At 37.1% G+C, this 22,968-nt stretch overlaps 1 protein-coding gene across 3 annotated transcripts in view; it reads left to right on the top strand.

Moving 5' to 3' along the window:
- TMTC1 (transmembrane O-mannosyltransferase targeting cadherins 1) overlaps positions 1 to 22,968 on the top strand; it is a 315,120-nt gene that overhangs the window by 51,913 nt on the left and 240,239 nt on the right. For 2 of the 3 annotated variants that reach the window (XM_070371267.1, XM_070371266.1), the window contains exon 6: positions 19,657 to 19,749. The exons of the other annotated variant lie outside the window; for it this stretch is intronic. In XM_070371267.1, coding sequence (XP_070227368.1) covers positions 19,657 to 19,749 — 93 coding nt within the window. The remainder of the gene's footprint in view (positions 1 to 19,656; positions 19,750 to 22,968) is intronic. 3 annotated transcript variants of the gene reach the window in all.

Raw genomic sequence — 22,968 nt, 5'->3', positions numbered from 1 at the left:
CCACCCACCAGAACACCAACACAAGCTTCCCTAACCAGGAAACCTTGACAAGCCACCTGTACAAACCCACACACAGTGAGGAAATGCCACAATAAAGAGAACTCCACAAACTGCCAGAATACAGAAAGGACACCCCAAACTCAGCAATTTAAACAAGATGAAGAGACAGAGGAATACCCAGCAGATAAAGGAACAGGATAAATGCCCACCAAACCAAACAAAAGAGGAAGAGATAGGGAATCTACCTGACAAAGAATTCCAAATAATGATAGTGAAATTGATCCAAAGTCTTGAAATCAAATTGGAATCACAGATTAATAGCCTGGAGACAAGGATTGAGAAGATGCAAGAAAGGTTTAACAAGGACCTAGAAGAAATAAAAAAGAGTCAATATATAATGAATAATGCAATAAATGAAATCAAAAACACTCTGGAGGCAACAAATAGTAGAATAACAGAGGCAGAAGATAGGATTAGTGAATTAGAAGATAGAATGGTAGAAATAAATGAATCTGAGAGTAAAAAAGAAAAACGAATTAAAAGAAATGAGGACAATCTCAGAGACCTCCAGGACAGTATTAAACGCTACAACATTCGAATCATAGGGGTCCCAAAAGAAGAAGACAAAAAGAAAGACCATGAGAAAATACTTGAGGAGATAATAGTTGAAAACTTCCCTAAAATGGGGAAGGAAATAATCACTCAAGTCCAAGAAACCCAGAGAGTCCCAAACAGGATAAACCCAAGGTGAAACACCCCAAGACACATATTAATCAAATTAACAAGGATCAAACACAAAGAACAAATATTAAAAGCAGCAAGGGAAAAACAACAAATAACACACAAGGGAATTCCCATAAGGATAACAGCTGATCTTTCAATAGAAACTCTTCAAGCCAGGAGGGAATGGCAAGACATACTTAAAATGATGAAAGAAAATAACCTACATCCCAGATTATTGTCCCCAGCAAGGATCTCATTCAAGTATGAAGGAGAAATCAAAAGCTTTTCAGACAAGCAAAAGCTGAGAGAATTCTGCACCACCAAACCAGCTCTCCAACAAATACTAAAGGATATTCTCTAGACAGGAAACACAAAAATGGGGTATAAATTCGAACCCAAAACAATAAAGTAAATGGCAACAGGATCATACTTATCAGTAATTACCTTAAATGTAAATGGGTTGAATGCCCCAAACAAAAGACAAAGACTGACTGAATGGATACAAAAACAAGACCCCTACATATGTTGTCTACAAGATACCCACCTCAAAACAGGGGACACGTACAGACTGAAAGTGAAAGGCTGGAAAAAGATTTTCCATGCAAATAGGGACCAAAAGAAAGCAGGAGTAGCAATACTCATATCAGACAAAATAGACTTTAAAACAAAGGCTGTGAAAAGAGACAAAGATGGTCACTACATAATGATCAAAGGATAAGTCCAAGAAAAAGATATAACAATTATAAATATATATGCACCCAACACAGGAACACTGCAATATGTAAGGAAAATGATAACAAGTATGAAAGGAGAAATTAACAATAACACGATAATAGTGGGAGACTTTAATCCCCACTCACACTTATGGATAGATCAACTAAACAGAAAATTAACAAGGAAACACAAACTTTAAATGATACAGTAGACCAGTTAGACCTAATTGATATCTATAGGACATTTCATCCCAAAACAATGAATTTCACCTTTTTCTCAAGCGCACATGGAACCTTCTCCAGGATAGATCACATCCTGGGTCATAAATCTAGCCTTGGTAAATTCAAAAAAATTGAAATCATTCCAATCATCTTTTTTGACCACAATGCAGTAAGATTAGATCTCAATAACAGGAGAAAAAATATTAAAAATTCCAACATATGGAGACTGAACAACACACTGCTGAATAACCAACAAACCACAGAAGAAATAAAAAAAGAAATCAAAATTTGCATAGAAACGAATGAAAATGAAAACACAACAACCCAAAACCTGTGGGACCCTGTAAAAGCAGTCCTCAGGGGAAAGTTCATAGCAATACAGGCATACCTCAAGAAACAAGAAAAAAGTCAAATAAATAACCTAACTCTACACCTAAAGCAACTGGAAAAGGAAGAAATGAAGAACCCCAGAAGGAAAGAAATCTTAAAAATTAGGGCAGAAATAAATGCAAAAGAAACAAAAGAGACCATAGCAAAAATCAACAAAGCCAAAAGCTGATTCTTTGAAAGGATAAATAAAATTGACAAACCATTACCCAGACTCATCAAGAAACAAAGGGACAAAAATTAAATCGATAAAATTAGAAATGAAAATGGAGAGATCACAACAGACAACACAGAAATACAAAGGATCATAAGAGAGTACTATTAGCAATTATACGCCAATAAAATGGACAACGTGGAAGAAATGGACAAATTCTTAGAAAAGTACAACTTTCCAAAACTGAACGAGGAAGAAATAGAAAATCTTAACAGACCCATCACAAGCACGGAAATTGAAACTGTAATCAAAACTCTTCCAGGAAACAAAAGCCCAGGTTCAGACGGCTTCACAGCTGAATTCTACCAAAAATTTAGAGAAGAGCTAACACCTATCCTGCTCAAACTCTTCCAGAAAATTGCAGAGGAAGGTAAACTTCCAAACTCATTCTGTGAGGCCACCATTACCCTAATACCAAAACCTGACAAAGATCCCACAAAAAAAGAAAACTACAGGCCAATATCACTGATGAACATAGATGCAAAAATCCTTAACAAAATTATAGCAATCAGAATCCAACAACACATTAAAAAGATCATACACCATGACCAAGTGGGCTTTATCCCAGGGATGCAAGGATTCTTCAATATCCGCAAATCAATCAATGTAATACACCACATTAACAAGTTGAAAAATAAAAACCATATGATTATCTCAATAGATGCAGAGAAAGCCTTTGACAAAATTCAACATCCATTTATGATAAAAATTCTCCAGAAAGCAGGAATAGAAGGAACATACCTCAACATAATAAAAGTTATATATGACAAACCCACAGCAAACATTATCCTCAATGGTGAAAAATTGAAAGTATTTCCTCTAAAGTCAGGAACAAGACAAGGGTGCCCACTTTCACCACTACTATTCAACATAGTTTTGGAAGTTCTGGCCACAGCAATCAGAGCAGAAAAAGAAATAAAAGGAATCCAAATTGGAAAAGAAGAAGTAAAACTCTCACTATTTGCAGATGACATGATCCTCTACATAGAAAACCCTAAAGACTCCACCAGAAAATTACTAGAACTAATCAATGATTATAGTAAAGTTGCAGGATATAAAATCAACACACAGAAATCCCTTGCATTCCTATACACTAATAATGAGAAAACAGAAAGAGAAATTAAGGAAACAATTCCACTCACCATTGCAACGGAAAGAATAAAATACTTAGGAATATATCTACCTAAAGAAACTAAAGACCTATATATAGAAAAAACTATAAAACACTGGTGAAAGAAATCAAAGAGGACACTAATAGATGGAGAAATATACCATGTTCATGGATTGGAAGAATCAATATAGTGAAAATGAGTATACTACCCAAAGCAATTTATAGATTCAATGCAATCCCTATCAAGCTACCAATGGTATTCTTCACAGAGCTAGAACAAATAATTTCACAATTTGTATGGAAATACAAAAAACCTTGAATAGCCAAAGCTATCTTGAGAAAGAAGAATGGAACTGGAAGAATCAACCTACCTGACTTCAGGCTCTACTACAAAGCCACAGTCATCAAGACAGTATGGTACTGGCACAAAGACAGAAATATAGATCTATGGAACAAAATAGAAAGCCCAGAGATAAATCCACGCACATATAGACACCTTATCTTTGACAAAGGAGGCAAGAATATACAATGGATTAAAGACAATCTCTTTAACAAGTGGTGCTGGGAAAACTGGTCAACCACTTGTAAAAGAATGACACTAGACCACTTTCTGACATCATACACAAAAATAAACTCAAAATGGATTAAAGATCTAAATGTAAGACCAGAAACTATAAAATTCCTAGAGGAGAACATAGGCAAAACACTCTCCGACATACATCACAGCAGGATCCTCTATGACCCACCTCCCAGAATATTGGAAATAAAAGCAAAAATAAACAAATGGGACCTAATTAAACTTAAAAGCTTCTGCACTACAAAGGAAACTATAAGCAAGGTGAAAAGACAGCCTTCAGAATGGGAGAAAATAATAGCAAATGAAGCAACTGACAAACAACTAATCTCAAAAATATACAAGCTACTCCTACAGCTCAATTCCAGAAAAATAAATGACCCAATCAAAAAATGGGCCAAAGAACTGAATAGACATTTCTCCAAAGAAGACATACAGATGGCTAACAAACACATGAAAAGATGCTCAGCATCACTCATTATCAGAGAAATGCAAATCAAAACCACTATGAGGTACCATTTCACGCCAGTCAGAATGGCTGTGATCCAAAAGTCTACAAGCAATAAATGCTGGAGAGGATGTGGAGAAAAGGGAACCCTCTTACACTGTTGGTGGGAATGCAAACTAATACAGCCACTATGGAGAACAGTGTGGAGATTCCTTAAAAAACTGGAAATAGAACTGCCTTATGATCCAGCAATCCCACTGCTGGGCATACACACTGAGGAAACCAGAAGGGAAAGAGACACGTGTACCCCAATGTTCATCGCAGCAGTGTTTATAATAGCCAGGACATGGAAGCAACCTAGATGTCCATCAGCAGATGAATGGATAAGAAAGCTATGGTACATATACACAATGAAGTATTACTGAGCCTTTAAATTTGAATCAGTTTGAATCATTTGAATCAGTTCTAATGAGGTGGATGAAACTGGAGCCTATTATACAGAGTGAAGTAAGCCAGAAAGAAAAACACCAATACAGTATACTAACTCATATATATGGAATTTAGAAAGATGGTAACAATAACCCTGTATATGAGACAGCAAAAGAGACACTGATGTATAGAACTGTCTTTTCGACTCTGTGGGAGAGGGAGAGGGTAGATGATTTGGGAGAATGGCATTGAAATATGTATAATATCATATATGAAACGAGTAACCAGTCCAGGTTCGATGCACGATACTGGATGCTTGGGGCTGGTGCACTGGAACGACCCAGAGGGATGGTATGGGGAGGGAGGAGGGAGGAGGGTTCAGGATGGGGAACACATGTATGCCTGTGGCGGATTCATTTCGATATATGGCAGAACCAATACATATTGTAAAGTTTAAAAATAAAATAAAATTTAAAGAAAATAGCCTCATGTCAGCTTTGGGAGAAACTTAGTAAGCTAATGAAATGATATTTTCAGATTACAGCAACAGATCTATGTTGAAAGCCATCTGTATTACTTGTGAATAATTGGGCTCTCCCCCCAACCATTTTACACACTTTTCTGGCTGACTGATCTCAGGTGAGCCATTTTCAATTTCATTCAGTTACTGCTTTAATAAATGAAATAACCAAATGAAAGAGGGGTGGAGTTAACTAATAATCTACAGGGAAAATACCTCCAACAGTAAAAAGTGAAGTTTGCAGGTTAATATTGAGAAACCCCCTTTCCTACTTTAAAATCTCTTAATGCAAGTATAAACCTAGTGATGAACCCACCTTAAGAACACAGACACCTCATGGAAGTGGATTTGAACTCAGATCTTATTTTATAGAGACTTGGTGAATTCTTCCACTGCTGTTGATCATTTTTCCTCATTTCCTTTGCCTTGTTTAAAGGTGAAATCTTTCACTGCTCTTCATTTTTCCTCATTTCCTTTGCTTTGCTATGGAATTCTATGTCTTCTTCAATGGTGTAAATACTTCCGTCTTCAGGTGTAGTTCTTAGGTGGCTGCAGCCAGATCACTATGACTTATTTGGCACGTGATGACAGTGGACCCAAGAAAGCAGTAACTCCCAGGCTGTATTTTATAAAGACAATGACCTGATTAACTAGCCTAACTACTGCCAGAGTTATTTCTTATTAAAACAACTTTATAACTGTTTACACTCCTGATTCTATCTTTTGTATATAATATCCAAAGGATATCCTCTTCTTACCTTTGTTCCATACACCCCCGGACTTTTTCATAGTTTGTCAATTTCTTTTTAATGTACTGAGCTGACTGTAGCTTTTACTGAGATCCTATAGTGGCTCCCGGTGTGACTGAACCGCAGACAGGCTTAGTGGCTGGAAAGGGTCTGGAGAAGGAAGGTGGGTAATGGCTGCAGGCATTTGTCCTACAGAGAAGGACACATTTTACTAGGAAGGGTGAACAGTGCTGTTTTGATATAGGAATGATGGAAATAGTGGGAAATTTATTTTTTAAATCTTAGATAAAAAAGTTATTTTTCAAATGAACTGTCAGTGTTATCAGGCTTCTTAATTTTGAACTGTTTATTGATACAGTGTCATTAATACGTCTTTAATATCCTTTGGGGGTTTAATCTACCAAAGCTTGGCTCCCAAGTTCTTTTAAAGTAGCTTTTCTTGAATGTGGAATTTACCAGAGAGGTGTTCATTTCTGTGCATAGAGAATTAGAAGAGAGTTTTTTCTCTTTCTGTTTCCTAACCACTAGTTGACGGTGATGTTATTCCTTCTGAACCAGACCCAGAGTATATGGGAGAGCAGGAATTACTTTGATAAGTTTGTCTCAAAGCTTATTGAAATTTGCTTTGCTTCTTGAACTGAACTCAGCTTGAACTGAACTAAAATGAATCATTTCAATAAAGTGTCTCTTGGCTTCATTCAGAACTTAGCGCTTAAAAGCTTCTTCCAAATAAATCACATGCTAAAGAGGCAAAATTCTTTTTAATTTATGGATAGCACTTGGTAGAGTTCCTAACTGCTGACAGACCCTGGTTCATTCTGCTTAATCTTGACTGGATACCAATTCTTGGCAGTCTTCTATCCCCTGTGAATTTGAGTCAGTGGATGATAAGTTCTTTCCTTTCTCAGTGGAGAGCAATCAAGCTTGGGCATCTGCTTTCCAATTGGATGCATGGGGACATATGTTGAAAGAGAAAACTATCAGAATGTAGGCATTTCTGGTTGGCATCCAGTTGTGTCACTGCCTCAGTAAGCTCTTAGAAGAGGATGCCAGGACTCGTTTTCCATCAGCTCATCAGCCACCATATGGATACTCGATCTCTGTCCTATGTGGGTTAGAGCCTGTGTGACTTCAAGGACACCAAACGTCTCTCCCTTCTTTTGCAGAACACAGGTAGGGCTCTTACGGTGTTTTAGGGAGTTTGCTGCCAGTTTCTTTGCTCTTTTAGTTAATGCAACTGTCATCCAGCTAAATTTTTTAAATTTATCTTTTTTAATGTAGCCTGCTGAGAGGTTGTAGAATGACTGCAATAAAAGCAGTATCAGTTCATCTTAACTTTGTAAACAGAGTGTACATAGATAATTCTTTCATAGAACATTATTCTACAGTAGGCAATATATCATGATGGTTTCAGGTAATTTGGTGGGATTTCCAGTTTGTTGCTCTGAAAATTGTCTGCCATGAGTTTTGAACTGGTACTATGTTTTCTAGATTAAATGTGACGGAATTTTTAAAATGTAAATGCTTGGAAAAAATACTGAAAAAATGCTCTATTGGGTTATTGTGAGGAACAATGAGTGAATACATGAAAAGAGCTTAACATGGCTTTTAGATGTGGCTTTTCATAAATGGTAGGGCTAGGACTTAGCTTTCGTGACCACCATGTTTTATGCCAAAGCCAGTGTGGAAGAATTACTGTTTAGAAATCATTTTATAGTGATCACTTTTCCTTTGCTGTATTTATGGAAGTGGTATAGTCTTGATTTTATTTGTTTATGATATTTAGTTATTTTTTTCCTCTTTTTATGAGCTTATAGTACTTTAGAGGAAAATGATTGTAAAAGAGAAAAGCATTCTTATAGCAAAGGTGAACAGTTTATCAAAATTTAGCAGGAAAACAGAATGCCTGTGTTAACACATTCTTAACTGGTAAATACCATCCTCATTATAAGTTGTGTACTTAGAGTTATTATTATTAGTTTCTGGAACTAAGAGCAGACTTTTTTAATTAAAAAAATTATGTATTTAGAATTACTATTGAATAAAACATTACTTTAATAAAAACAATTCACTAGGTTTTAGATTGATGACCTTATAGCCATATAGGAAAATGTGTTTCATGTTGTAGATTTATGAATTTTTAATACTCTTTGCATTACTGAAACCATGATCTTTACTACTTTATATATAACTTAGAAAATGCATATTGATTTTGAAATCACCCTAAGCAACAGTCTCCATGAGGAGCCTGGCATTAAAGGTTTGCTCTTAATGATTTAACCTCTAAAAGTATCGGTAAAATGTTTAAAGGGAACATAGTATGGGTTTTTAGGGGATGAAGGCAATTCATATATAATCATTTAGGGAAAAAAAAACAACCACATGCAAACAACCAGCCAGACTTGAACGGAGGGAAGGAATAATGTTTGTGTCTTGTGTTAAGAGCTAGACATGCCTCAGTTCCTAACGAATAACCAATGTGTTTCACTTTTCAAGTGGTAGAGCTTTTATTTCGTGACAGTTAAGTCTGTATTATAGATTTCTTTTTGTACTCTATCTTTGGTTCCCTTAAGTAATTTTCTCTTTATGAGTTTTGAGAGGAATGTCACTTTGTGAAAACCATTATTCCATACTGCATTTATAATGAAAAATTTTTTATTTAAAAGTTGTTTAATTATAAAACTGTACTTTTGGTTTTCATGTAGAGTTAGGGAGAAACTTTACATATAACCTCGATGCAGTTTGTTTCTCTCTTCTTTTAAAAAATTTTTTATTAGAAATTTTTTTTTAAATTGAAGTATAGTTGACTTACAATGTTGTGCTAGTTTCAAGTGTACAACAAAGTAATTCAGTTATACATATATATATATGTCTATTTTTTTCAAATTCTTTTCCCTTATAGGTTATTACAAAGTGTTAAGTATAGTTCCCTGTGCTATACAGTAGGTCCTTGCTGGTTATCTATTTTATATATATTAGTGTACATCTGCGGAGAAGGCAATGGCACCCCACTCCAGTACTCTTGCCTGGAAAATCCCATGGACGGAGGAGCCTGGTAGGCTGCAGTCCATGGGGTCGCTAAGAGTCGGACACGACTGAGCCGACTTCACTTTCACTTTTCACTTTCATGCATTGGAGAAGGAAGTGTTCTTGCCTGGAGAATCCCAGGGACAGAGGAGCCTGGTAGGAGGCCGTCTATGGGGTCACACAGAGTTGGACACGAATGAAGTGACTTAGCAGCAGCAGCAGCAGCAGCAATGTACATCTATTCGTCCCAAACTTCTAATTCATCCCTCCCCTCTCTTACCCTTAGTAGCCATAAGTTTGTTTGCCTGTGGATCTATTTCTGTTTTGTATATAAGTTAATTGGTGTCATTTTTTTTTAGATTCCACATATAAGTGATATCATATGATATTTGTTGTTTCTCTGTCTGACCTACTTCACTTGGTATGATATCTACATCCATCCATGTTGCTGCAAATGGCATTATTTCATTCTTTTTTATGGTTGATTGACATTTCATTGTGTAAATATACCATGTCCTTCTTAACCCTTCATCAGTTGATGGACACTGAGGTTGCTTCCATGCCTTGGCTATTGTAAATAGTATAGCAGTGAATGTTGAGATAGCATATATCTTTTTGAATTATAGTTTTTCTCCAGATACATGCTGAGGGGAAGTATTTCAGGATCATACTATAGCTCTATTTTTAGTTTTTAAGGAACCTCCATACTGTTCTCCATAGTGACTATAGCATTTCACATTCCCACCAAGCCTGTAGGAGAGTTCCTTGTTTCTCTCTTCTTCACAGTGCTTAATTTATAGCCACAATGGGTTAGGTAAACCTTTAAGATAAGTTGAGTTTGGACACCAATTCCCAGATATTTTTAAACAGAAAATACATGTGTGAAAATAGTCGATGACTAAGAGTACATGATGAATTGAACAATAAAACTCACATCATTGTGCTCATTGTTGTTTGTGAAAAATCTGAATATTGTATAATTGCTGAATTATTCAAAAGAGAAGAACTATTTCCTAGGTTGTGCTGGATTTAAAGAAATGCACGGTAGTGTAAGTAGCCATGGCTTGGTTGGAAGTAAACTGAGTTCTGCTCCAATTCTGCTTTGCTCCGGTCCTTGGGCCAGTTGTTTTACTTCCCTGGATGTTTGTTTTTCTTATCTGTGAAATGACACAAGGAAGACAGGTAGTCTCATGTCTTTGGTACTCTGGTCAAACTCTTATGAGGCTATGCTGTACTTTTCTTTTTCTCTTTAATTGCTCCACTCCGTTGGTGTGCATGTAGTTGGAACTTGTGTGGGAGTTGGAGGCTGACCCCAATTGATATACCATAATGGTATCCGCTTATAAGTGACCAAGCAGACTGTGGAGGAAATTTCACTAATGTGCATTTTGCTATTTTCTTTTCCTTTTCCATCTTGAATTCTTAAGTACTTAGGTCTTTGGAACTTTAGTCAAATGTATTGATGAAAAATATCAATATAAACAAGATTAAATTTTGCTTTCTAAGTATTTTTGCCTTCAACCGTCTTAGAGGTCATTAAAGCTGTGCATTCACAAACACCATAATTGGTGACCCTTCAGAGATGGTTGATTCATTTGATTTATAAACATTTATTAAACACTTACTGTATACAAATGTCATAGTGATCATTTGCTTACAAAGAATAAAATTTTTAAAGGAATTATTTAAACAAATTGAGGTTTTCATTAGAAAGATACATTGAACTCTAATGGCACCCCAGTCTGGTTATTGAGCCTAATTTCTGGACATAGAAACTGGCAAACTTAAAACATTTATTTTTTTTACCTTTTTGGGGCTTCGTGGTCTCTTTTTTGCTTTTTTAAATCCATGTTGCTTTCCTTTCCTCCTGTTCTTAAAGACTGACTTTTCTTAGGGCCACCTCAGTCCTGGCTCAGTAGAGCCTCTCAGTTCAATACTCTGTACAAGATGGACTGGAATTCTTGTGTTCTGACTCCAAATTCTCAAAAACAGAAATTCACATTGGCCCAGCATGGATAAGTTTACATCCCAGTGCGGAAGCCATGAAAATAAAAAAGATAAACTTACTGAGGGTGGCAGGTGTGTATACTGAATCATGGGACTCATAGAATAGGATACCTTAGTCTGCCTGGGAAGTTTTGTAGAAACTGAGTCTTTAACAGATGAGAAGATGAGCTAGAGAAAGGGAGGGTGGTCTTTCAGGCATAAAGCACAGCAGGAGGGAGGACACAAGAGGCTGTAAAGGTAGTATTATGTACCTGTAAAGTGTGCATGAAGAGTTTGTGTGTGCGTGTGTAACTACAGACAGCTCAGAACACAAGGACTGCAGGTGAGGCTGGGAAGGTGGGCAGGAGCCCTGTTATGGAGGAGCTTGGGAGAGATGCCAAGGGACTGACTGCCCCTGTAACGGAGGGCAACCAGGGCAGGGCAGGCTCATCTTGTTTTTAGATTTATAGGTAAGAAAAGACTGATCGTAAAGCCAATTATTAAAGTATGAAGATTTAAAAATTCAAACTAGTTAATGTTAATTATTAAACTTTTGAGAATTAAAAACAATAATGCTGAGATTTTTACCATAATTGAATCCTGAATCTATATATGTGAAAGTTCAGTATTTTCTCTTTGTCTTTTGAGACAGTATCTTATATAAATATTTTTTATACATTTTTGTAATTTTGGAAGAATTCTCATATTTAAGAAAAATTGACAGGTGACCTAAGAGTACATTTGCCCATGATAGGGAGAAACTGCTATTTATACACACCTTAATTAATTTAAAACTTATCAATTTATGATTTTCCTCCAAAGGACAGAAATTAATGAAAAACTTCATGGAGGTAATAATCTCTTTCTGTTATGAATTCAGTACGCTAAGCTTATAATTTTGACTTCCAATTTCTGATTAAAATAATGACTTCTTGTGTGTATTGTGCCCGAGCAGTTGCATTTTGTATTGGTGCAGATAATTGCTTTTCTACTTGGCAAAGAAAATGAGCAGATGCCAAATAAGTATCTTTTTCTGGCATGATCGATTGGTAGCTCTGCAACCTAATGTTGACTGTGTTTTCAGAAGTGATGTAGCAAGCACAGTTTAGCATTAGACTGCAGCTGTTAGCTGTCAAGAATTCACTTTAGCAGAGATAATTTCTGACCAAATCTATATATTAGACTCTTAGTCTTAGAGCTTGAATTTAAGAAACAGTTTAGTTTTCACACAAGGAAAATTGTGTGCTAACTTGAAGGCCTCTATTGATGCAGTTTTCTCCAAAAGTTATTCTAGAGTTCTTACCTTGTTTACCTTTAATGATGGAACAATGGCATGCTCAGGGGTTAGGTGCATGGATCCTAGAGTAACAAAAAGTGGATTTGCATTTGAAATTTACTGCCCTAAAAATCCTCTGTGCTCCATCTATTAATCCTCTCCCCTCCCCAGCCCTTGACAATCATTCATCTTATTGTCTCCATAATAAGGTAAGATAGTTTTTTATTGTCTCCATATTGTCTTTTACCTTTTCTAGAATGTCATACAGTTGGAATCATATAGTATGTAGCCTTTTTAGGTTAGTTAATGTGCATTTAAATTTGTTCCATTTTTATGGTTTGATACTTTTTTTTTTTAGCGCTCAAGTGATATTGTGTTGCCCGAATATACCATAATTATATATCCATTCATCTACTGAAGACACCTTGGTTGTTTTCAAATTTTGGCAATTATGAATAAGGCTGCTGTAGTATCTGTGTTTAGGTTTTTATGTGGACATAAATTTTTAATTCTTTTGGATGAATACCAGGGAGTGCAATTGGTGGATCATATGGTAAGATCAGGGCTTCCCAGGTGGTGCTAGTGGTAAAGAATTCACGTGCCAATGCCGGTAGATGTAGGAAAAGTGAGTTCGATCCCTGAGTTGGGAAGATCCCCTGGAGGAGGGCACAGAAACCCACCATAGTATTCTTGCCTGGAAAATCCCATGGACAAATGAGCCTGACACGTTGCAGTCCATAAGGTTGCACAGAGTTGGATATGACTGAGTCAGCCTAGCATGCACACATGGTAAGATCATAGGAAAAAACCCTGATGTTGGGAAAGATTGAAGACAGGAAGAGAAGGGGATGACAGAGGATGAGCTGGTTGGATGGCATCACTGATTTGATGGACATGAGTTTGAGGAAGCTCCTGGAGTTGATGATGGACAGGGAAGCCTGGAGTGCTGCAGCCCATGGGGTTGCAAAGAGTTGGACACAACTGAGCAACTGATCTGAATTAATGGTAAGATCATGTTTAGTTTTGTAAGAAATCACCAAACTGTTTTCCAAAGTGGCTGTACCATTTTGCATTCCCACTGGCAATGAATGAGAATTCCTGTTGCTCCATAATCACCATCAGCATCTGGTGTTGTCCGTGTTTTCAGTTTTGGCTGTTCTAATAGGTGTTAACTCATTGTTTTTATTTTAATTTTCCTGATAACATATGATGTGGAGCTTCTTTTCATATGCTTATTTGCCATTTGTGTATTTTTTTTGGCAAGGTCTCTGCTAAGACCAGTTTTTAAATTGGGTTGTTTTTTAATTGTTGAGTTTTAGGAATTCTTTGTATGTTTTAGGTAACAATTTTCTACTAGCTGTGTCTTTTACAAATATTTTCTTCCAGTTTGTGGCCTGTTTCCTTATTTTCTTGACATTTTTCACAAGGAAGAAGTTTTTAATATTAATGAAATTCATTTTATTAATTATTTCTTACATGAATTGTGCTTTTGGTATTTTATCTAAAAAGTCATCACTATAACCAACTGTCATAATCTTGGTTTTCTCCTAGGATGTCTTCTGAGAGTTTCATAGTTTTGTGTTTTACACTTAAATCTGTGATCCCTTTGAGTTCGTTTCTGTTAAGGGTGGGAGATCTATGTCTGTATTTATTTATATTTTTTGCATGCAGATATTTAGTTGTTCCATTGCCATTTTTTTCTTTGCAAAGATTATTTTTGCTCCATTGTAGGCTCTTTTGTCGATCAATTGACTGTATTTACGTGGGTTTATTCTGAGCTCTCTATTCCATTCCATTGATCTACTTGTCTAACTTTTTTTTTTTTTAATTAGTACTGTACTGTCTTGACAATTGTAGCTTTATTGTAATTACTGAAGTTGGATAGTGTCAGTCCTCCAATTTTATTCTTTTCCTTCAGTGTTGAGTTGGCTATTCTGGGTCTTTGGCCTCATATATAAACTTTAGAATCAGTTTGTCAGTATCCCCAGTATAACTTGCAGGAATTTAAATCGGATTGCATTGAATCTATAGGTAAATTTTGGAAGAATTGAAATATTGCCAATATTGAGTCTCCCTGTTTGTTAACATGGGCTATCTCTCCATTTATTTAGTTCTTTAAATTCATTCATCAGAGTTTTGTAGCTTTTCTCATATACCTCTTGTACATATTTCATTATATTTGTACCAAAGTATTTCATTTTTTGGTACTTATGTAAATGGTATTGTATTTCTAATTTAAAATTCTACTTGTTCATTGCTGGTAATGATAATATAGGAAAGCATTTGACTTTTTATATATTAATCTTGTACCCTGCAACCCTGCTATAATTGCTTATTAGTTTTAGGAGTTTTTTATCAGTTCTTCCAGATTTTCTACATAAACCATGATGTCATTTTTTACATCATTAGTTTTTTATTTTTATTTTTTAGGAAAGACACTTTAAGTAATAAAGGCTGCTTTTCTTTTTCCCCTGTTTTTGGTCTGAAAGACTTAAAATATACAGGTAGACATAAAAAGTAATAAAACAAACATCCATGCTATGTATGGTCATATTTATTTCCAATCCTTTTTTGGCTTCATACCTAAGGAATGAAGCTGTATTGGTAGAGCTGAAGTCTACCTTAACATTATCTTTGGTCTCATTCCCTTCACTGTCTCCTCAGGGGCCATGCTGTCCTGTGTTTTGTGTATATATATATATATATATATGTATATATATATATATAGGATGTTTTTTTATTACCATATCTATTCCACCCAACTTATATGTCAACCTCTGGTTAATCTGGTCATACAGTCAGTTTTCACACAGAAGTGAATTAGAGTATCTATGTACTACCCATAACAAGCTCCAGCTTCACCTTGTCTTGATCTCCTTAACTCATAGTCTATAATAGACCCGGAGAACATCTGAAAAGTCTGGATAACCTAGGGAGTGACTCTTATCAATACTCATCTCACGTTTTGAGGTTTTGCATCTGAGTTACAGGTATAGTCATGAAATTAAAAGACGCTTACTCCTTGGAAGGAAAGTTATGACCAACCTAGATAGCATATTCAAAAGCAGAGACATTACTTTGCCAACAAAGGTTCGTCTAGTCAAGGCTATGGTTTTTCCTGTGGTCATGTATGGATGTGAGAGCTGGACTGTGAAGAAGGCTGAGCGCCGAAGAATTGATGCTTTTGAACTGTGGTGTTGGAGAAGACTCTTGAGAGTCCCTTGGACTGCAAGGAGAGCCACCATTCCATTCTGAAGGAGGTCAGCCCTGGGATTTCTTTGGAAGGAATGATGCTAAAGCTGAAACTCCAGTACTTTGGCCACCTCATATGAAGAGTTGACTCATTGGAAAAGACTCTGATGCTGGGAGGGATTGGGGGCAGGAGAAGGGGACGACAGAGGATGAGATGGCTGGATGGCATCACTGACTTGATGGACGTGAGTCTGAGTAAACTCTGGGAGTTGGTGATGGACAGGCAGGCCTGGCGTGCTGCGATTCATGGAGTTGCAAAGAGTCAGACACGACTGAGCAACTGATCTGATCTGATCTGATCTACAGGTATAGTCAACTTTCTTTCATGCCCATCAACTTATATACTAGAGTGTTTTATGAAATGTCATCACTTTAATGAATGTAATTTCTCAAGCATTTATTGAACACCTGCTAAATTAAAAGGTAACTGTTCTCTTATTGGATAAACTACTGAATTCCAATAATTAATCCTCTAGAATATACTGAGTATAATTAGTAATAATAGCTAACATTTATTATATTCAAACACTGCTTTAAGAGTTTTATGTATGCTAATTCGCCTAATCCATGTAACAACTCTGTGTGCCATTTGACACCATTATTATCCACATTTTTCAGTGTGATAGTGGAGATACAGGGAGGATAAATAACTTATGCTGCATCATTAGTGAAGAACCTGGAAACCACACTTCTGCAGCCTGGCTCCTGAATCTTTGCTCTTAAAACCAATTCCTATATTTTTCCTCTACAAAGAGAAAGCTGGTTTTGGTAAGAAATCTCATAAAAGTGATCAGGTTGTTAGTGTAAGGATTGTACCTCCTTGCAGAAAGCTGAGTTAGCCATCATGAGGATCCAGCCTTCTGAGTGGGTCTTGGTATTTCCTTCTGTCTTGGCCTTTCCTCTGCTTACTTAATCTAGACTCAGTTTAGTTCTGGGTTTTAATGAGAATATGGTGGGTATTTTATTGGTTGCTTAACAATTAGATATTTTTAACTAGTATAGAACAGGCTAATTCTTATGATGGAACTGAAATACTTTTGAGAAGCAGAGCCCACACAAACAGATCTACCCAATTATGTTCTGACTATTTACTTAAATTTGGAGCTGCCCCCGAGGTTTCAGGTAATCCCCTTAATCACACTACAGATTAAAGTGCAAATAGATGTCTTAAGGCACAGGGATTCCTGCCTCCTAGAAATATCTATCATAACAACTTCTCTTGTAAAAAGTGAAAGAAGAAGATAAAATTCTCAAGAAACCAATTATTGAAATTAAAATTGTTACTTTTTAAAATGAGCTTTGTGAAAAATTGCTAGTGCCAGTCTAACATGAAAGGCCTGGTAAATGTATATTCTTAAAGTCAAAAACTGCTCAGATTTCTCTATCATGTGATTCATAATGCATATATTTTCTACATTTGGATTGTAGAAGTGTCAAGATAATATAGAGTCTTCTGGCTTCTTGGTGCAGGCGCTCATCTGCTTGCTGGGCGAGCTCAAAGGAAGGGCGTGCCCAATATGAGGAAACTCAGGGGAGGGCCCAGCACTGTGGGAAGGGGTCAGAGGTTCAACCTCATGAAAAATATCAGAGCTTGCCAGTTATTTTTCAAGGTAGAAAAGGCATGTATCCTTGTTAGAGACAGGCAAACTCAGCAGGATGTTCAGGACAAACAAATCGCCCCTGTGGATGTCACCATTGTTCTTTCCTGAAGTTTAAGAGACAGGTGAAAATGTAAAAAGACAAAAGGCAGTACTGGCATAGGAAAGAATGAATCATACTTTAAATAGATGCCTTTTGTCTGCTCAGTGAAAGCAGACCTAACAGCATGTATTTTAAGGAGCGTTTAAGTTCCTCAGTTAAGTGAAAGATAACAGGGCTTCTTTGCATTGTGAAAAGGTAGAGAGACTTATTTTTCCCAGTGAAGTGTTGGTTATATGTCCTCAAAGGGAAATAAGTAAACAACTTCATGTGCATTTATATTCTGTGGAAACTGTGTTGAAAAAAATGGCCTTGGGTTGTCGAAACAAAGTAATGGGAAGCTTCTCAAGAAAAACAATAGAGTGATCAGACCAGTGTTGAAGCAGGTACAGAAAAGAACACACTGTGTTGAGTAGAGAACAATTATTGATGGCACAGCAACTGAGGAAGAGACTGATAAGGAGTGAATAGAGGAGTGGGTCATAAGAAATTCAGGCTCACACTGAGGCATAAGCCAACCTGATTACCATGTTTTGTCAGATTGCAGCTCAGAGAGGAGAAGGCAGAATGTGTTCAGAAGATGAAAATTTTTATCAAAATATGTTAATTCTGAAAGAAAAAAAAAGAGACATGAATGTGGTAACAGTTGGGACTTTAGCTTAACTCTTAAGTCCTCTCTATACCATCAAAATGACTCTTAGTCTTTTGTATAAGGGATAAAAAATGTGATAATAAGTAAGCAGCTTCCTAGAGAATGTGAAGGATTTCCCTCTGATTATGGCTTTTATGTCAACCAAAGACATTCTCGCAGTGACTGAATGACATGGTCAGGGCAGTCCTGAGCCTGATGAGGTTGACACTGGTCAATGTAATTACCTTTGTGGAGTTTTGAGAAGGTGGGGAGGAGTGAGACAGTGCTGGAGTCAGACAGCTTGATTCTGATGCTCTGCCATACATATCATCTGTGACTTGGCAGATTAATCTCTTTAAGCCTCAGTGTTTTTCATATAATGTGACTAAACAGAAGCATGTACCTCATAGCATTGTTTTCAGTGTTGACTATATAACAGTACATGCCTAGCATTCTGTGTTAGATGATGTGCTGTTTGCTTTTGCTTTGCTTGTCTCATTTAAGCCTCATAAAAATATATCCAGGTTGGTTTTATTATTTGCATGTATTACATGTGAAAAAAAATTGAGCTCAGAGGAAATAGCCTGTCGGGAGGAACACATGTAGTCAGCATTTGAGTCCAGGTCTTTCTTGCCCCATGTTCCATATTCACTGCAGCGTGAAGGTTAGCAGATATTGGAGCATATTGGGAACGTACAGTTGTGAGTAAGTGGTAAGGGGATAAGAGCTTGGTACTGGAAGCCTTTGGGTATAATGGGGTGATGTGGCTGGGTAAGAAGTTGATTCAAATCTCTGTTGTTGGATTGACTTCACACTGTGTTAAGAGAGCTGCATACAGTGTCTGTCTGAAGAGTGGCCCCCTCCCTTTGGTCAGGACAGTGCTCATTACCGACCAAATGAGTGCTGCATCACATCGCTCTACACCAAGACCTCTTTAACAGTGACACACGATCCAGGCCCTTCAGCGTGGCTAACAATAAGAACAGATTTAACCTTAAAAAAAAAAAAAAAAACTCTTGATATGTGTTAAGCCCTGTGAGAAGAGTGTTAAAATTTATTGCTTAGAGAATCTCTTTGAGACTGGTGCTGTTATTATCAGCATTTTATGGATGTGGAAACCCGGGTGGTAGGTAGCTGAACCAGATTTAGAACAGGATCTGTTTGATCCCAGAGGCAATTCCTGAAGCTTCCATCAGATCAGTTCAGTTGCTCAGTTGTGTCCAACTCTGCGACCCCGTGGACTGCAGCACGCCAGGCTTCCCTGTCCATCCCCAGCTCCCAGAGTTTACTCAAACTCATATCCATTGAGTCAGTGATGCCATCCAACCATCTCATCCTCTGTCATCCCCTTCTCCTCCTGCCTTCAATCCTTCCCAGCATCAGGGTCTTTTCAGATGAGTCCATTCTTTGCATCAGGTGGCCAGAGTGTTGGGAATTTCAGCTTCAGCACTGGTCCTTCCAGTGAACATTCAGGACTGATTTCCTTTAGGATGGAATGGTTGGATCTCCTTGCTGTCCAAGGGACTCTCAAGAGTCTTGTCCAACACCACAGTTCAAAAGCATCAATTCTTCAGCGCTAAGCTTTCTTTATAGTCCAACCCTCACATTCATATATGAATACTAGATAAATCATAGCTTTGACTAGACTCACCTTTGTTGGTAAAGTAATGTCTCTGTTTTTTAATATGCTGTCTAGGTTGATCATGACTTTTCTTCCAAGGAGCAAGCATCTTTTAATTTCATTGCTGAAGTCACCATCTGCAGTGATTTTGGAGTCCAAGAAAATAAAGTAGGTCACTGTTTCCATTGTTTTCCCATCTATTTGTCATGAAGCGATGGGAATGATCTTAGTTTTCTGAATGTTGAGTTTTAAGCCAACTTTTTCACTCTGCTTTTTCTGTCATCAAGAGTGCTCTTTAGTTCTTCTTCACTTTCTGCCAAAAGTGTTGTGTTATCTGCATATCTGAGGTTACTGGTATTTCTCCCGGCAATCTTGATTCCAGCTTGTGCTTCATCCAGTCCAGCATTTCTCATGATGTACTCTGCATATAAGTTAAATAAGCAGGGTGACAATATACAGCCTTGACATACTCCTTTACCGATTTGGAACCAGTCTGTTGTTCCATGTCCAGTTCTAACTATTGCTTCTTGACCTGCATACAGATTTCTCGAGGCAGGTCAGGTGGTCTGGTATTCCCATCTATTTAAGAATTTTCCATGGTTTGTTGTGAGAAGCTCCCATAATACCTTTGTTTTCCTGTTCATAGACTGACTGGCTTCAAGCCCATCTGTTATCTACATCTCCCAATTCTTTCCTACTGGAAAGATTTATTTCAGCCAAATGGCTCTCTGATTTCCACTGAAATACACTTTGTGTTTCTGGTTGCCATCATTTTCTTCTCTGGTCATTCACCTCTGTGCCTTATCCTTTTCCATTCACCCAATAATTTCTTCCTGCCTTTGAATATCCTTTCCTGAGTAGTACAGCTCTGCTGGTTGTCTCTTACCAGAAGCCCCATTGCGTTTGGTATTGCTTTACTGATTTTGCAATTATCACTGGCAACCAAGTATTTGCAACATTTGTTATGTGTGCCCTTTTCAAAAAGATTTCAAAGTTTTGTGTGAATCATTTTTTTTTTTAATCCCAACAGTGTTTAATACCATACTCTCTGCATAGATAATATTGAGTAAGTGTTCTTCAGTTAGCCATCTAGGGAGCCTGAAAGAAAGAATATTCTTAGCAAATGAAATAATCACAATACATATCTTATTTTATGGAAATTAGAAAAAAGTTGCTTGAATATTGTAGTAGAGAAAAAGGAATGAGCAAAAGAAAATAATACCCAAGATGGGATTTTCCTGGAGGTGCCCTGCAGGAGTCCGAGTTCCTGGTCAGGGAGCTAAGATTCTGCAGTGCCATGCGATGTGGCCAAAAAAAAAAAAAAAAAAAGCCAAGAAAAATTACATAGAAATAGAAAGAGTATGCCAGAACCACATAGGAATTGATATTCTGGTTTAGATGAAGAATTAAATTAATTAACTGTGTGCCCAAAATCTTTAAATGTATAACAAGTGGTAACAAAAGTGACTGGAAAATCTGTGTACATTTGTAGCAATACAATGAATTTTCCTTATTGTATTTTAATGGATTCCAAGCATAAACATTTTTTATATATTAATATTATTTGGTTATCTTCTTTCAAGTAAATGATAGGAGAAAATAAAATTAATATCAGATTCAGAGATTTTAAAACATTTTCTTTTAGTACTTATTTTATAAAGGATCAGTTTCTGAATAGCTTTTTCTTTTATTTTTCTTTTTGTTCCAAGGACATAAGCTTTATTCTCCATTGCTTTGCTATTATGTTGCTAAAAAATCCGCTTTACTAGTTCAGTTCAGTTCAGTCGCTCTGTCGTGTCCGACTCTGCAACCCCATGATCGCAGCATGCCAGGCCTCCCTATCCATCACCAACTCCTGGAGTTCACCCAAACTCATGTGCATCGAGTTGGTGATGCCATCTAATCATCTCATCCTCTGTCGTCCCCTTCTCCTTTTAGACTGTTATTCAGACTGTTCCTCTGTTGAATTAGATTCTCCTGTAGTAGGAGCTAGAGTTCCCTGACAGAAAACTGCAGAAAATATAGATTTTCATTAATTTAAATTTACTACTAACAAATTATTCCTTCCTCCAAATTTTCATTCATGACCGTCCGCAAGAATATGCAGAATCCACTCCTATTTCATTTAGTGTTAATAGAGATGGTCCTTGCAGAAGGACCTACTGTACTTACTGCATAAATTCATTGCATAAAGCAGGGAGTAAAAAACTCTTGTTTAATGCTAACAAATTCTAACAAAATACCAACAGAGTGAGAACCTTCCCCCTTTTTTGAACAAATACTAAATGGAATTCCTCGTTATGATTCTTCCCCCTTTTATATCCCAAGTGAGTCAGTACTAAGTTGACCTTTAAAAATTTAGAACCTAAGAAACATTTTTACAGGTTTATTGGCCTTTATTCAGATTTGGGAACAGCTAAAGGAGGAGCTGGTGAAAAACCTTTGCTGTCATTAGGAAGTATTTACATGGTCTTAGAGCTAATCCCCACCAGCCTCTCCTGCAGTTGGCAATGCTGTCAACCTCTGGTGATCCTTCTCAGAGATGGTTCTAAGGGTAGAAATCTCTCTCTGCCTCCTAGGAAGTGTTTTCCACAAAACACATTTTTTTTTTTTTAATAAGGCACCAGCCAGGATCTTTGTGAAGGGGATTTCCCATGGCAGATCATGGGAATTATGCAGCTTGCAATGGTTTGATATTAGGGAGAAGCTGCAAAACTCACCTTCTTGTGGTATTTATCTTTTAAGTCTCACTTTCTCAGGTAAAATATTTTCACAGCCTTTGATTTTATTAAATGAAAATAGCAGATTTGGATTCAAATCTGTAGAGCACTTATTTTCACTGTGGCTTCCATGAGACTCTGATTCCCTTGTCTGGCTAATCCCCTGCCCTCGTTTGGGTCTTGTTGGCATGTCTGCTTTTGTAACCAGCAGGCTTTTGGTGTGCTCTGGGGCCAGTGCTTCTGATACAGGATTAAGGAAAAGAGGAAATTATATTTATCCATTTAAAAGATTGTCTTCTCTGTGTCAGTCACAGTGTGAGATCCAAAATATAACTTCCACGAGTGCCAGGACTGCCATTTTAATTTTACCTCTGTATCTTCAGCCACTAGCATGGGTCTGGCTGGGCTGAAATGCAGGAATAGTTATTGGAAGAGACTTGGTGTGTTGGTCAGAGTCACACCAGTAAAGAGATGATACATTCAAAATAGGACGATAGGGGGAGGATTATTGACAAAGGGACTGTTTCCTCAGGTGAGAGCAGTAACATCAGAGGAGCAGTTATCACCCAGAACCTGGGAAGTGAGTGTCCTTCAGGAAGGGTCACCTTGAGACAAGCACCAACCCACTTGAGTGACCCTGGGCAATAGGCAGACATTCCTGTTAGTC

Source organism: Bos mutus, chromosome 5, assembly GCF_027580195.1.
Source record: "Bos mutus isolate GX-2022 chromosome 5, NWIPB_WYAK_1.1, whole genome shotgun sequence".
NCBI classification, from domain to species: Eukaryota; Metazoa; Chordata; class Mammalia; order Artiodactyla; family Bovidae; genus Bos; species Bos mutus.
This window is presented reverse-complemented; position numbering and strand designations above follow the sequence as displayed.